We start from the raw sequence: 16,735 nt of genomic DNA, 5'->3' as shown, positions 1-16,735 counted from the left end.
ATTTTTTACCAGCCTGTAGCTGCTTTTATTTTCACCTTGTGAGTCTGTGTGTGTGTCATAAAAGCAAAATGAGGTCCTGTGGTCACCTGCTGTAGCAGGAACTACCACTGAGGCAGGTTTGAGCACTTCACCAGGTGTGTTTCTGTCTGTGGTCAGACTTTGGCAGCGTGACAGATGCAATCACAAGTTTTGTGACTGCATCTTGCGTGATTGTTCCAGGTGTGTCACTGAGAAAAGGCAGGGCTTGTCTGAAGATGGGTGTGGCCCGACCCATGAGAAGGAGAGAGTCATCTTAATTTTGTATCTTGTTTTATCTTAGAACTCACACGTTTCTCTTCACATCAGCTTGTGGCCAGTGTAGGACTAAACATCCCTGAGAAATATCAACAGGATTTGTTCATTCTGCAGGAAATACCAGCTGGAAAATCAGTTTTGCACAAATTAAGTAGAAATTAAACTCCAGGGGCTTCTGTTTTCCCAATATAAAGTTCTGTTCCTAAGTTTTATTTTCGAGCCTGACACTTTTTTGAGCTTGCGAGGCAGCTGGATTCAAGAGATCACCCGAGAATCCATCTCGCCAGGCTTCAGGTTATCAGTTTGTGTCCTCACTGAAAGTAGTGCAGTCAAAGGATGAAGGACAGAAATGTGTGAACTGGTACATCCCATAATTCTTAATAATATTATGTTTTATACATTATCTGATCATGTTATTGGTATGAAATCAACATGAAAAAAGCTGCCTGACTGAAACATTTTAGATTTGCAATGAAAACTGTTAATGCTATTTTATATCCTTGTTAGAACTGAAAAATCTCACATTTTTCAAATGTTACAATACTGGTGACTCTCCCCAACTGCATATTCATGTAATGAATACATGAATGTCAAGTATTAATGATCACTGAGTACTTGTGGGTCAGAACATCATGAGTGCACGATGTGCCCTGAGTTGTTGGTCGACATTTTCTTAAAATACTTGACTCGCATATTTCAACATGAGACATCTGATACTGAGCTGTTTATCATTCTTGTTTCCTCTCATGGAAAAGATGAGCAGGTTGTCATGTGACCAGACAACCTTCTTCACCAGATGAATTCACATGAAATTCACCTGTGAAAGAGCTTGACAACCCCCCCAATTCCCCCAACAGATTCCTGTTTTTCATTGCTCTCTTCCAGGGGTCACAATGCTCCCATATTTCCAGAGCCAGTCAGCTCGATATGGACACTACGTAAGTTACATAGGGCCCTGTAAAGTACGCAAAGGCCCCGCCTCTCCCTCATACCAAAGCAAATGTCAGTGTTTATGACTTTGATGAGAGGACGAAGCAGAACCAAGGAGAAAATCTTCAACAAGTTTGACAGGAGCATTTAAAGTTAATTAACCTGGACTGAGGTTCAGACTGCAGAGACGTTTTCACATCAGTTTAGTTCAGTGTTTTCTGCACACAGATGTTGGATCCATTCACATAAACCAGTCTGGAGGAAAACAGTGGAAATACTGACATCTGCTGACAGAGATCAGCTCCAGCAGGAGCTACAGAACATGAACACTACTGATTAAAACTGTTTCAACACTCATTTCTGAAAAAAAGCTCCACAGGTTGACTTCATGTGTCTGTAATGTTAAAACCAGAAAATCACGATTTATTTGTTTTCCAGGAAAAAAAACAGTAAAAACAGTATTATTTTGCTTTGTGCTCTTCTAATTGTTTCATAAACATGATAAATGAATGCAAAGTCTAAAATCTTCTTATTAAACAGTTGTGATGTTTTTCAACAAACAATGTTTTTTGTCAAACATTATATACAATATGAATTATTAAGGTGCAGAATTTCCACCAAGATACAGACACAATAACATACAGTAAGATAAGATAAATTGAATTAAATTCAATTAAATTGATTCCAAAGGACATTCTTGTGTCAAAGATTGATTAAAATTTACAACATAAAAAAAAAACAAAAACAAAGTTTAGAAGGAGTAAATGCTAACACCAGTGCCTGACAGAATAACATTAAAAGTAACTGATGGTACTAAAATCTGATTGGCCGCCCCATTATCCTGAAGAATGATCGACTACCTGCCCTGTGAGACGTGAGACCTTAGTTTAAACCAACTGTTTGACGTGTTTTTGAATGTACATTATCTTCTTTGGTGTGTAAGAGTCACGTCCACCTGTTGTGATTCATCTGTCAGTCACTGCTGGATGAAGCTCTCCTCTCCACTCCACCTCCCAGTAACACGGCCCAGTCAATCCCAGTCAAGTGGACGCCCCCATCTGATGAGAGAAGAAGACAGAGAACAGAGGTGATAAATCAGTGTTTACAGAGACTCCCTTCATCAGCTGTCAGTCAGTGAAGCAGCACATCCAGTATAAAGACCAGCAGGGACTTCAGTCCTGTTCAGACCAGAAGTGGAGCAGCTGTGGAGCGTAGCTGCTTCCTTTCAGCTCTCATGTTGACGTGTTGGACTGAAGCTCACAGACCTGCACAGACTTTGAGCATCAGGTCTGTTGACTCTGCACATTTCACTCAAGTACACAGTGGAAATAAAGTGCTGAGTAGAGCTGTGACAAAGAAGAACTGATCGATTCTTTAGTGTCGACATGAGAGAACAAACAGTTTGAGATCAGATTTGATGGAACAACAGTTTGATGAATGAGGACCTCTGTCTCTGTACATCTTGTAATGCTGTCAGCTGTAATCCAGCTTTATTTCCTGTAGACATGAACACAACAACAACAGTCGTCTTCACATCAACTCAAACACATGATCACAACAAGCTTCTGGCTCATCTGATTGGCTGACTGTTCTCTCTCTCTCTGTCTTTCTGTCCAATCCTGAAGCCCGTCACCATTCTCCTCTCACAGCTTCACTGATGAAAGCAGGAAATACTGGATCTTTGCTTTGACACTGATTGTGTTTAATACAATATTGATGAAACCAGCAGGGACTGAGTCCAACTTTCTACTGACCTCAGAGTCTCCAGAGCAAAGTGTGGACTCTCCACAAGATCAGACAGACGCTTCATGCCTGAATACTGCAGATTGTTTCCCAACAGCCACAGAACTGTCAGATGGGAGGGGTTGGACTTCAGAGCTGAGGCCAGAGAAGAACAGCTGATCTCTGACAAACTGCAGGACATCAATCTGAATAAAGAATAAATGATGTCAGACACATTTAGAAAATGTTCCTGTTTGAAATCATTCAGTGTTTAATAATCTGTTCAGAGCTGAACAAGATTTAGAAAATGGACGTTCAGAAAATGGAAACTCCAAACATCTGAACTCAACAGGTTCAAAACTGTAAAATACAAAAAGTTAAAGGGTTCTCATTAATATTATTGACAACATGCTGCTACTTCAATAAAGACGCAGCTCCACCAGTCGATTCAAAGATGCCAAATACACTACCGTTCAAAAGTTTGGGGTCACCCATACAACTTTCCATGAAAAGTCACACTTTATTTACCACCATGAGTTGTAAAATGAATAGAAAATATAGTCAAGACATTGACAATGTTAGAAATAATGATTTGTATTTGAAATAATATTTTTTTCCTTCAAACTTTGCTTTCGTCAAAGAATCCTCCATTTGCAGCAATTACAGCATTGCAGACCTTTGGCATTCTAGCTGTTAATTTGTTGAGGTAATCTGGAGAAATTTCACCCCATGCTTCTAGAAGCCCCTCCCACAAGTTGGATTGGCTGGATGGGCACTTCTTACGTACCATACGGTCAAGCTGCTCCCACAACAGCTCAATGGGGTTTAGATCTGGTGACTGCGCTGGCCACTCCATTACAGATAGAATACCAGCTGCCTGCTTCTTCTCTTAATAGTTCTTGCACAATTTGGAGGTGTGCTTTGGGTCATTGTGCTGTTGTAGGATGAAATTGGCTCCAATCAAGCACTGTCCACAGGGTATGGCATGGCGTTGCAAAATGGAGTGATAGCCTTCCTTATTCAAAATCCCTTTTACCCTGAACAAATCTCCCACCTTACCGGCACCAAAGCAACCCCAGACCATCACGTTACCCCCACCATGCTTGACAGATGGCGTCAGGCACTCTTCCAGTATCTTTTCAGTTGTTCTGTGTCTCACAAATGTTCTTCTGTGTGATCCAAACACCTCAAACTTCGATTCGTCCGTCCATAACACTTTTTTCCAATCTTCCTCTGTCCAATGTCTGTGTTCTTTTGCCCATATTAATCTTTTTCTTTTATTGGCCAGTCTCAGATATGGCTTTTTCTTTGCCACTCTGCCCTGAAGGCCAGCATCCCGGAGTCGCCTCTTCACTGTAGATGTTGACACTGGCGTTTTGCGGGTACTATTTAATGAAGCTGCCAGTTGAGGATCTGTGAGCCGTCTATTTCTCAAACTAGAGACTCTAATGTACTTATCTTCTTGCTCAGTTATGCAGCAGGGCTTCCCACTTCTTGTTCTACTCTGGTTAGAGCCTGTTTGTGCTGTTCTCTGAAGGGAGTAGTACACACCGTTGTAGGAAATCTTCAGTTTCTTGGCAATTTCTCGCATGGAATAGCCTTCATTTCTAAGAACAAGAATAGACTGTCGAGTTTCACATGAAAGTTCTCTTTTTCTGGCCATTTTGAGCATTTAATCGACCCCACAAATGTGATGCTCCAGATACTCAACCTGCTCAAAGGAAGGTCAGTTTTATAGCTTCTCTAACCAGCTAAACTGTTTTCAGCTGTGCTAACATGATTGCACAAGGGTTTTCTAATCATCCATTAGCCTTCTGACGCAATGAGCAAACACATTGTACCATTAGAACACTGGAGTGATAGTTGCTGGAAATGGGCCTCCATACACCTATGTAGATATTGCACCAAAAACCAGACATTTGCAGCTAAAATAGTCATTTACCACATTAGCAATGTATAGAGTGAATTTCTGATTAGTTTAAAGTTATCTTCATTGAAAAAAACAGTGCTTTTCTTTCAAAAATAAGGAAATTTCTAAGTGACCCCAAACTTTTGAACGGTAGTGTATGTCAGGAGAAATTTTGGAGGAATATGAACAAAAAACATCAACAATATTTTTTATTATTCTTCCATTAATATTTAATACTGCAGTCATAAAATCAAAGCATCTTCAGTTTAAACTATTCAGTCAGTATAAGAATCATATAGATTCATAAATATGTTGGAAAACACAAATACTGAATATATTTGTTATTGTCTGATAGTTGAAAGAGGTTATTCCTTTATTCATTGTATTTAGATATTATAGATATTAAAATTTGTTTGAACAAAATCATGATGGAGAATATGAGATGAAAATCAAGATTTTTCTTGTTATATGAAGGTTTTAAACGTGCAGCTCAACATTTCTCTGCCACAGTCAATGAACTAAACCACTGAAGAAGAAAACAGACTTTGACATTCAGATTAAGATACAGTATGTCAGCCTTCTGTCTGCAGTTTAGTGTCAACACAACTTTCACATCATATTAATCTCAGAACAGAAGTAAAAAATGGTGTCTGACCCCAGTTTCTCCAGTCTACAGTGTGGACTCTCCAGAAAATCACACAGCAGCTTCACTCCTGAATCCTGCAGCTTGTTCTCACTCAGCTCCAGATCTCTCAGATGGGAGGGGTTGGACTTCAGAGCTGAGGCCAGAGAAGAACAGCTGATCTCTGACAAACTGCAGGACATCAATCTGAAGAATAAATGATGTAGATAAAAATGAATTTATAATCCAGTGAGATGTGTTCAGGGTTTTAAATGTGCAGCTCAACATTATTTTGTCCTAATCAATGAGCTTTTGTCTAAAATGAGCAGAGTGACTTTGTTATTGTGTTATTAGGGATCATCATAACGTCAGTCTTCTACAGAAGTCACACAAATATCAGCACAACATTCATACACCTATAAATATCAATACAGAATAATAACATGCTGCTGATCTCAGTCAAGTCTGTAATAATTATCAGATCAGAGTTTTTGTTACTTTTCTTACTTTCATGTTCTTTTTTTAAACAATCATGTGTCATTTTATGAAAAAAACCTAAGACAGATGTCTCCTATAGAATTCCAACATGGTGAATATGAAATAAATAAGACTTGATTAAATAAATAATACTTTAGGTAAAAACAAAACTTAAGAAAACTCTTTAATCTGTCCAAACACTTCTGAGTCTCTCATTTAAATCCTCAGATTTAGACTGTGATCATCACCACTGTTATCAACACACAGCTGACTGACTGTGACTTTAATCTTCAGTCATCTTCATTACTGGATCAAATGAGCTCTGAGCAAAGACAGATGGATCTTCTCCACATCTGAAATGTTACCTGCTAGCTTTATGGATAAATGTAGAAGTTCTGATAAAATACTGTGTTGGAAGGTTATTTACAAAGACACAATTTTGTTGACCGTCACAAAAATAAGGATTGTGTTCAAATGTAAATCAGACGCCACTCTCCCAGAGGGAATGTGTCTCTCTGAACTGATCAGCTGTATAACTCCAGAGAAAATAACCTGCTGCTTGAGGAACAAAAGGAAAACATTTTTCAACATATGGAAAGTCTTTTTGACTTTTAGAAAAAACTCTTGATGTTCCAGATTGATTGTGTCTCTGTCTTGTCTTCCTGTATTGAGGATGTTTGACAACATGATCCTTGAAGTGAGATGTTGCTCCGTGTCTCTTCATGTTTTCTTTAGCTACATTATTTTGCTGTCATTGTGGATGGAATCTGTTTGATTTTCATTTGAATTTCTTTATTGTCTTGTTGACTTTGTTCTGTCACTTGTTGGTTACATGTTTGGTTTTGAAGAAGCAAAAGAAAATATTCCAAAAATAATAATGATAATAAAATAAAAAGACATTATTCCTGAAAGCTTCTTCTGTTTGTTACAGATGTGTCACATGTAACCAAAATAACAAATCTTTATTTCATTTTGCAGCTCAATGAAGGATAAGTCAGACAGTTTTCTTACTAAAATGAATCCAGTTTGATTACAGACTAAATTCAGAGTCAAACTATTCAGACTAAAAACTTTAAAAAAGAGTTCAGACAAACACAGAAAACAAGAGAACTAAAGGAAATTTAAAGTTTCTCTTATGGATTTAAATTTGGTAAATATAAAGTGGAAAAGAACAAATGATGAACTGACCTCAGAGTCTCCAGTCTACAGTTTGGACTCTTCAGTCCAGAACACAGACGCTTCACTCCTGAATCCTGCAGGTTCTTGTTGTAACTCAGGTCCAGATGTCTCAGATGGGAGGAGTCAGACTTCAGAACTGAGGCCACGACTTCACAGTGAGTCTCTGAGAGTCCACAGTTAATAAGTCTGTGATGACAGAGAAAATATTTAAGAGTATGATAACATGTGATAATGATAAAAATAGACTGAGTGCATTTTGCATCACAAAGTAAATGATGATGAGCTCAGCTGGTCAGTCCCTGATCAAAAGGTTTCTGCTTTGAAACTTGAGCTCCACATGTCAAAGTGTCTTTAAGCAACATAATGAACTGCTAATAGACAAAAATGTCTGACAAATGACTATAATGTGTCATATTTTGATGAACAGGCTGCTGTGATTTGTGTTTGTTAAACTTTATTTTGACACAATGTTCAATGAGCTGTAAAATGACTGCAGACTGTAACTGCTCTTCTATCTATTTACCTCAGTCACGTCCTTGTGTGGATTTTGTGCATCTTTCATGCATCTTATGTCACTCCATCTGCTTTTCATCTCACATTAAATGTAGGACTAATGTCGCATTATTAGTATCATTAGTAAAGATTGTTCTATCATTTTATGGTTCATAGTCGCTGCAGCTCAACACGATCAAAGTGCTGATGGAAATGCAAGTCGGCACAAATCAAATCAAATCAAATCCATTTCTCCTCCAGTCAGCAGTCAACATGGACAGACAGACTAATGATCTCACTGTAAACTGTAGGATTAGTTCATTAGTTGAAGTCTACCGTCACGGACCAGATTCACTAAAGCCTGAAAACAGAGTCAAGAGGAGGTGCAGAAGTCTAGTTCTGTCTCAGACCACCTGATTTACAATATGTTGAAAGGTTATTATGGAATTATTGATCATCGATGCAAACAAATGTTGCCTACCACAGCTTTAATAGGAAATATCTCAGAAACTGCTGAGAAAAAATAAAATAGCAATAATGAAAAAAAGTTAAATTTCAAGTGCTGTTAGTTCCAGCAGATCTCAGATATGACATGTTTGTACTATATAACAAACAGACACATTATATAAAGAGAGTGCAGACACTGGATCCTCTGTAAAAATCAAACATGACTGTTGTGATAAAATGATGTCTGTCAAAACATTTTCAGCACAAAAAAGGTTTTTCTGCTGGATTTGTATCAAACCTCCATTAAAGAAACAGAAGATGAGAGAAGACTTGTTCAGTAGCTTATATGTATCAACACAAACATGATTTTTGCAGACATCTGTAGTCTAACACATATGATTATTAAAACAAATAGGTTCAGTTTAAGCAAACATTTCTGTTGTACACATTTTATAAAGTACATGTCTGTTAAGTGTGTCTTTACTCTAATATTGATGACTTAAGCTTTACGTTGATTCAGAGTGTTGATAATCACATCTGGACTTACTGAGCCTTTCTGCAGTTCCTCACAGCTGGAATCAGTCTCAGTCGTCCCTGGTCTGATGTGTTGTACTTCTTCAGGTCAAACTCATCCAGAACCTCCTCTGACATCTGCAGCATGTAGGACAGAGCTGAGCAGTGGATCTCAGAGAGTTTCTTCTTTGATCTGTTCTCTGACTTCAGGAACTCTTGGATCTCCTGATGTACTGAGCGGTCGTTCATCTCCATCAGACAGTGGAAGATGTTGATGCTTCTGTCAGGAGAGATTTCATCACTGTTCATCTTCTTCAGGTTCTTGATGACTCTCTGGATGATTTCTGGACTGTTGTCTGTCTGACCCAGCAGGCCTCCTAAGACTCTCTGGTTGGACTCCAGAGAGAGGCCATGAAGGAAGCGGACAAACAGGTCCAGGTGACCAGTTTTACTGTTGAGGGATTTCTTCATGGCGCTCCTCAGAAAGACATCCAAACCACTATTGCATGCAAAATTCTTCTCTAGATAAGACTTTGGTTTTAGAAAATCCTCCAGTACCTGTGTGTTCCTGTTGGTGTAACAGTGGAACATGTAGACTGCAGCCAGAAACTCCTGAACGCTCAGATGAACAAAGCAGTAGACTGTTTTCTGGAAGATCACACTCTCTCTTTTGAAGATCTCTGTACAAACTCCTGAGTACACCGAGGCCTCTGTGACATCCAGACCACATCGCTCCAGGTCTTCTTGGTAGAACATGATGTTTCCTTCCTCCAGATGTTCAAACGCCAGCCTCCCCAGCTTCAGAAGAACTTCCCTGTCAGCCTCCATCAGCTCCTGTGGACTCGTCTCATGTCCCTCATGGTACTTCTTCTTCTTCCTCTTTGTCTGAACCAGCAGGAAGTGTGAGTACAGGTCAGTCAGGGTCTTGGGCAGCTCTCCTCTCTGCTCTGTAGTCAACATGTCTTCCAGAACTGTAGCAGTGATCCAGCAGAAGACTGGGATCAGACACATGATGTGGAGGCTCCTGGATGTCTTGATGTGTGAGATGATTCTGCTGGACAGATCTTCATCACTGGACCTCCTCCTGAAGTACTCCTCCTTCTGGTCATCAGTGAAGCCTTGTACTTCTGTTACCCTGTCAACACATGAAGGAGGGATCTGATTGGCTGCTGCAGGTCTGGAAGTTATCCAGATGAGAGCTGAGGGAAGCAGATTCCCCTTGATGAGGTTTGTCAGCAGCACGTTGACTGATGACTTCTGTGTGACATCAGACACAACCTGACTGTTGTTGAAATCCAGTGAAAGTCTGCTTTCATCCAGGCCGTCAAAGATGAACACAAGTTTACAGACAGCCAGCTTCTCTGCTGTGACCTTCTGTAATGTTGGATGGAAAACATGGAGCAGACTGAGAAGACTGTACTGCTCATCTTTGATCAAGTTCAGCTCCCTGAACGAAAGCAGAACCACCAGACTGACATCTTGGTTTTCCAAACCCTCTGCCCAGTCCAGAGTGAACTTCTGCACTGAGAAGGTTTTTCCAACTCCAGCGACGCCGTTGGTCAGAACGACTCTGATGTGTCTCTGTTGGTCAGGTAAGACTTTAAAGATGTCCTGGCACTTGATTGGAGTCTCATGGAGGGTCTCCTTCTTGGACGTTGTCTCCAGCTGTCTCACCTCATGTTGGGTATTAACCTCTTCACTCTGTCCCTCTGTGATGTAGAGCTCAGTGTAGATCCTACTGAGGAGGGTTCCACTTCCTGTTCCATCAGTTCCTTCAGTCACATGTTCACATCTTCTCTTCAGACTGATCTTATATTCATCTAAAACCTCCTGCAGACCACGATCTGCTGAAAATATTCTGAAAATGAACAGAGTGAGACACCAGATATTTTCTTCAATATATAATTTTCATGTCCATGACACAATAAATGTCCCTCTAATATAACAGACATGACATGAAAACATCAGCAGCCAGATCTATAATCTTAATCTTGTTGAAAAATATGAAGATTTGTCCGACACTGTCTAGAAGCTCAGATGGTCACAGAGAACAGTAAAAGTCTCGTTACATTTCTGTTTAAATTCAACTTTAAGTTTGTAATGAAAATGTTTTCTTCATTTTAGTTTTCATAAACCTGAGCTACTTTTCCAATCTGTCTGTTTTATCAAACATTTGATGATCTGCCTGTAGTTTGTTATCACAGTAAAAATCCTCCAATAAAGAGAGCAGACATGCAAACTGGTTAGAGAGGACAAAGGTGAGAAGGACGTGAGACCAGACAAAAACAAAGACCTGCTAAGGGAGGTCCTGGGGTTTGATCTGGAGGTTTTTATGATGACCTTTAGGATGACTTTGGTGCTGGTCACAAGTTAAAAGAAGTTTGAGAAGACTGAGCAAAATAAAGTGCAAAGTAATACATGTTATACCACGTGTAGCGTGTGTTTATCTTCTGCTGCAAAAGAGAAGATGTGTAACTTCATGTTATTCTGTTGAGGAGTCAGGTTACATTACATCCTGGTTACTGACACACTTCTCTAAAAACTAGCAGTAATTTGTAAACTTGCTAACAATTCTTGTTTCCACCAATTTGAAGGTATTTTTCACAAGCAGACCCAGTTACTGTTTGAGAGACGACGTTATACTGAAATTACAAACCTGATATCAAGAAACTTCACTGCTCATCTCGTTCTCTCTCATGCACCTTAATTCCTTCAACGTCTCTCACTTACATTAGTTTCCTCTCACAGTTTTCACGAGTCTTTTGTCCCGTTTGGCGCCTCATATTTTGTGACTGACACACGCTACTGTGCAACTTCACTGCAGCTTTTTCCACACAGCAGGTCACAGACCGATAGTCTGGACTCACACTGTACTGTGACCAGCAGCAAGTTGATTGGCTCCATCTCTACAGGAGCTTGATGCCTTTTGTTGACAGTCAGTCTGCACGCATCCAAAAGTTCATCCACAGATTCAGATGAGACATTTTGTCTTCATCCTCAATACTTCATCTTCCATTAGTTCAGTTTACAGTAAAAAAAAGTCTCTTACTGTGAGTCTGAGGGTTCAGGTTCATTACTGGAGAACAGAGGATCTTCTTTGGACCCGTCACTCTTCATAGACAGACAGCTGGATGCTGAAGACTCTGCTTGGTCCTCTTCTTCTGTCCTCCTCTTCCTCCTCCTCAAGTCATGGACTTCAGACAGTCTGAGAGGTAAAACAGAAACACTGACTGTGCAACTGGAAAAACATCACCAACAAACACTGAAAGACTCAGAATCATTTCTCTTACTGTGAGTCTGAGGGTTCAGGTTCATTACTGAAGAATGGAGGAAATTCTTTGGACCAGTCACTCTTCATAGACAGACAACTGGACACTGGAGACTCTGCTCTGTCCTCGTCTTCGTCTGTCCTCATCATCTTCTGGACTTCAGTCAGTCTGGGAGGTAAAACAGTGACACTGACTGTGAGATCACAAAGAATCAGGGAAGAAGTTTGATCTATTAGTGTGTCTGCAGGTGTAACAGGTGTGTGGACAGACATGACAGAGGACAACATGTGGACTATTTTCTGGCATTTATTGGCTCCTGCAGAAGATATAAAACATATTTAAAGACTTCTGGACTCTCATCTGCACTTCTGCCCCCTGATGGAAAACAGCAATGAGTGTTTCACATGTTTTCCTCAGTGTTTATATCACATACATTACATTCAAGAGGGAAAACAATGCCACCTTGTGGCTGTGGAGTGACCTAACAGAAACAACAACATTTATAACTTAAAGCTCCAGTAGGCAACATTATTTTGGTATCATGAGAAATAATTTCATAAAAAGCTTGCAGCATATTGTAAATCAGGTGTTCTGAGAGAGAACGAGACTTCTGCACCTCCTCTATGTCTCTGTTTTCAGCATTTAGACAATCTGCCCTGTCCCCTGCCCAGGAGTTTGTAGCTCACTCAGTTACAGAGTTTTGCAGAGGACTGAGAGGACGAGGTGGAGCTGAGACACAGAGTCCACAGACAGCTGCTCAGAGCTGAGGAGCTCTGCAGAGGAGGGTCAGCAACAGACTGGAGCTTCTGGAGGAAAAAGACACCAGAGTCACTGTGATGCAGCTACTTTACTGTCAGAGTTTCTCAGAGTGAATGTTTCAAACTTTTGGGATTAAAAACAAGATTTATCTTCACTTCTGCTTCAAACTTCTGCAGCAGCAACGAAGAAATCAAGGAGCCGCAGACCAATCAGAGGAGAGCTCAGAGTTTGTTTTTGAAACTTTTGAGATGTAAAAATGGATTTATTTTTCCTCCTGCCTCTCAGCTCCTCTGCAGCAGTGCTTCATGAAACAATCGGCTCGTTTGAGATGAACTGCGCCTCGCCTGGAGAGTAGAAGAGATCAGACGGACGCAGCAAAAGGTGGAGACAAAAAGCTGCAGTTAAGTCGGACAGTTTCCAGCAGACTTCAGAGAACATACAGGAAGAGACACTAACATCCTGTTAGATCACCTGTAGGTTACCTGAAGTCTGCAGACCACGTTCACAGCTGAAGTAATAAAGTTTGTTCTTGATCACTGATTTTAGTTGAAACAGATCCCAAGTCTGTTACATGGACCATCTGTTCTTTTATCTGCATTGTTTTATCTGCAGGCATCACTGGACTTTGAGTTTGGAACAAGAATGAGAAAAACTTCCATTAAAAAAAAACAAAACACATTTTGATCTTATTGAGTTTGAACTTTTAAGTGTTGCATGTTCAGTGTCAGTAAACCAACTGACTAAATGAACCTGGTTCATTGTTCCTCAAGATCATGTTTGTTCAGATTTTTCATTAATATTAAGACAATATGTTAATATTTAACAGCAATCCTGATACTTTTGATATTTGTTGTATCCAAACAGGCTTAACACAATATCTTGAATGTGTGTGCAGTTAAAGTCTATAAAACAGACCTTTGGTAAGTTTTATTTGAGGCTGTACTGTGATAACATTTTATGGTATTATCAAAGTACAGCTTTAATTGAGGCTGTACTTTGTGACAATGTTTTATGCCAATACTTTGTCAGGCGTATCTGAAGTGGTGGACAAAATACTGACTATATTTTAATCCTGTCAAACAAAACAACGACACCAACACAATTCTTTTAGACTTCAGTCAGTCTGAGAGAAAACCCACGACGCTGTCTGTGACGTCAGAACACAAGAATAAAGAGAAACTGAGAAGACGAAGTACGTCAAAGACACACACACACTATACAGTATAATGAACCAATACAGCACCTGTACCAGTGGTCTTGGTCGGGTTCAGTGTGTATCATTGTGCCAGAGACTTTCACAGTATAATAATATTAATGTTGTATTAACACTCACCCTGCCTCAGCCTTCCTTTTCCTTCTTCTTCTCTGCTCTGTTGACTCAAAATGGAGTCTGAGCACCGACTGCGTGAACTCTTTCAGTTTTATTGTTTTATTGCTCTGGTTTCATGTACAGGACCTGTTCCAACTGGTCAGTGCTGCTCCTCCCCTCTGCATATACTAGAATTCATGAACGTATACTTTCTGAAATTCAGATTCATGATCATGTCTATTTTCTTCTTGAAAATAGATCAACTACATAAATTGAGTTAAGGCTGCTGTGTATCGACCTCATCCTCGTTAGCTGCGTTCACCCACCACGACCACAGTTTCTGGTTGTTGTCAGCTGAAGGAGTGTTTGGTAAAACAGCCTGCTCTTCTTCAGACATGTTGCTGCTGCAGCTGTCTTTGTGACGCCACATGGACTTTGTCACTTTTCTGTTCAACTCTTTTGCTGAAACAAGATTCAATCATGAATTAATTTTGTTCTGCTCACTTAAGCTGCAGCTGCTTTGCTGTTTATCAAACTGTTTCAAAAATATACCCTGATCAGTTTGTTTCTGGGGCTACAAGCCCCAAAGAATTATGGGACAGTTTGGCCTGTGTCCCAGACACAAGTACTAGCATACTGTGCTGCTGACATTAGGAGGCCAAGTCTGTACAGCAGTGATTGGTGTTCAACCCGTGGTATCGAGGTCCTGTCCAGACAGCCCGCTGACTCAGCAGCAAGCAGAGCTCAGCTGTCAATCATAACATGAAACACCCTTTTTATAGCATCAAATAATTTATTAAAACTAACCAGAAAAATGAACAATGGAGGGGTGGGATTATGGTCTATACCACAGCCAGCCACCAGGGGGCGATCCAAACGCTTTGGCCTCATTTTGGAGTGTTGTCATGGTGTCTGTCTTTATAAACACTGACTCCTCAGCTGTTATTCTACAGCTGTGCATGTTTTCTTCTCTCATGACATGTAATCAAGAAATAGTCACATTTTAATATAGTTCTGCTTCTTTATAAGAAACATTTTCAACATATTACAAGACCAAGACAAATTCCAATCAATTCTTCATTAAGATGGTAATAAATGATTGAATCTTGAATCTTCTTTATGATCCTTGCTTCCACTGTACAAATCTGTTTTTTCTCACAAAAGACACTAAATAATGAGTCACTGTTGAGTGGCTGGTGAATTTGAACAGTTTTCTGTCAGTGGCTGTTAGATTTTCACATTTTAAAAAGTTATTTTCCAACTCCGCCTACAATCCATCTGCTGTTAGTCAGGATGTTAATTTTTATGACGTCTGATTAACTGCAGTGTCCTGGAAGCAGACTGTGAGTGTTGTGATCCCACCTGTGTCGGCACATCTTTCTATTTGAATAACACACCTTTTACATAGCAGGAAAATCCTGAGCCATTGACTTTAGACCGATTTTTGTTTGTCAGTGGTAGTGCTGTCAAAAATAGATATATCAATACTGAATATTTGAGATGATCAATACTCACTTTCAGCAGTACTGATACTACATTTTCTCACTCTCTCTCCTCTCTCTGACAGCGAGTTAAACACACGGTGGCAGACATAATTACACCTCTGACTGAATATTGTAATGTTAGTGCCTTGCAGTATTTATCTTTTAATAAAAATCTAAAATTTTATGCCCTCAATGTCGTGTCAGTTTTCCTCATGGTATTGAAAACTGATGTTTTTTCAAGGTATTGTATCAAAGTTAGGGATTCCAGTATCATGACGACACTAGTCAGTGATGCAATCGCTCTCTGCTGTCTAAAGACAGCAACGCACCAACCGTACTCATGACTGTAAATAATCCAAACAGAATAAAACATTTCCTCTGTCCCTTTTTATACCTGAATCCTCACCTCCTTCACAATAACAAACCCATCATCCACTTCACCTGCATCTCACAGGGCTGTCAACAGAGCGTTGATAACTTCAGTAGATAAGACGTTTAGTCAGCATTTGCAGTAACATGGCAGCAGGTGGTCCCTACTGGTCGCTCCGTTGATGCACAGCACATTAGTTTAGAGTTTTGAGATCAACACCTTCACCACCAACACCACTACAAGAAAATCTGGATCCATCACCAGACACCAAGGATTGTACAATCTGAACAGTCTTACCCAGTTAATTCTTCTCTAAATTCAGTTTCCCAACAATAATGTCTAAATATTGTATCAAAGCCCAGAGCAGCTCCACAGAGGATTAATACACACTTTACACACTAATGTTATCTGACACACTGCAGTTGCAACTGAACTTGATCTTTTAGAGACTGCCAACCAAAACCACACAGAACAACTGGTATAATGAACTGAGACACACTATTTACTCTCTTTATTGGCCTAAAATTTAGTTTCATGAGATACTGACTTAGTTTTAGCAAAAGTCATGACAGATCACTGTGAAAGGACTGGAGAACCTCACCGTCCTCAGGAAGAGTCAAATCCACTGAGGCGACACTCCCAACATCCTCAAGTGTTTCCATGTGTGACTGGAGCTCCTCCTCCTTCATATCTGAGCTGCTGACAAGAAAACACAGTTTGAACATCTGAAACTCCATCAGTCAAATGTTCAGGTAAAAATAACAAAGCAGACAAAAATGTGAGGAAAGAACACAGAGCTCTGAATATCTGCACTTCTGTCACAGAGGAAATCCAACAGACACTTTTACTTTAACATTTGTTCCACGTGACTTTGTCTCTAATCCAGTTTCTGCTGTCTCTGTTCACACCACGAAGCAAAGAAACACATTAAAAACACCTGCAGCTTCATCACATTCCTG

General features: G+C 39.9%; 1 protein-coding gene across 1 annotated transcript; it reads right to left on the bottom strand.

The window, feature by feature from the left end:
* Positions 1 to 2,288: 2,288 nt before the first annotated feature.
* On the bottom strand, positions 2,289 to 14,038 carry LOC146307874 (protein NLRC3-like). The gene is made up of 7 exons (XM_084747336.1): positions 13,947 to 14,038; positions 11,876 to 12,022; positions 11,635 to 11,790; positions 8,620 to 10,443; positions 7,143 to 7,319; positions 5,511 to 5,684; positions 2,289 to 3,152 (listed from the first exon to the last, which is right to left on the bottom strand). Exons 2-7 carry the CDS (start codon positions 12,001 to 12,003, stop codon positions 2,927 to 2,929), a joined length of 2,685 nt encoding a protein of 894 aa, XP_084603462.1. The 5' UTR covers positions 12,004 to 12,022; positions 13,947 to 14,038; the 3' UTR covers positions 2,289 to 2,926.
* Between the last annotated feature and the right edge of the window lie 2,697 nt (positions 14,039 to 16,735).

The sequence above is a fragment of the Lutjanus erythropterus genome, chromosome 21 (genome assembly GCF_056507025.1).
Source record: "Lutjanus erythropterus isolate fLutEry1 chromosome 21, fLutEry1.hap2, whole genome shotgun sequence".
Classification (NCBI taxonomy): Eukaryota; Metazoa; Chordata; class Actinopteri; order Lutjaniformes; family Lutjanidae; genus Lutjanus; species Lutjanus erythropterus.
This window is presented reverse-complemented; position numbering and strand designations above follow the sequence as displayed.

Coding starts and splice junctions, on each gene's coding strand:
- LOC146307874 (XM_084747336.1), bottom strand. CDS start 12,003: ATGATGAGGACAGACGAAGACGAGGACAGAGCAGAGTCTCCAGTGTCC. Junction 7,320..8,619: donor AGGAACTGCAGAAAGGCTCA/GTAAGTCCAGAT, acceptor CTGTCATCACAG/ACTTATTAACTGTGGACTCT. Junction 5,685..7,142: donor TGTAGACTGGAGACTCTGAG/GTCAGTTCATCA, acceptor TTTATTCTTCAG/ATTGATGTCCTGCAGTTTGT.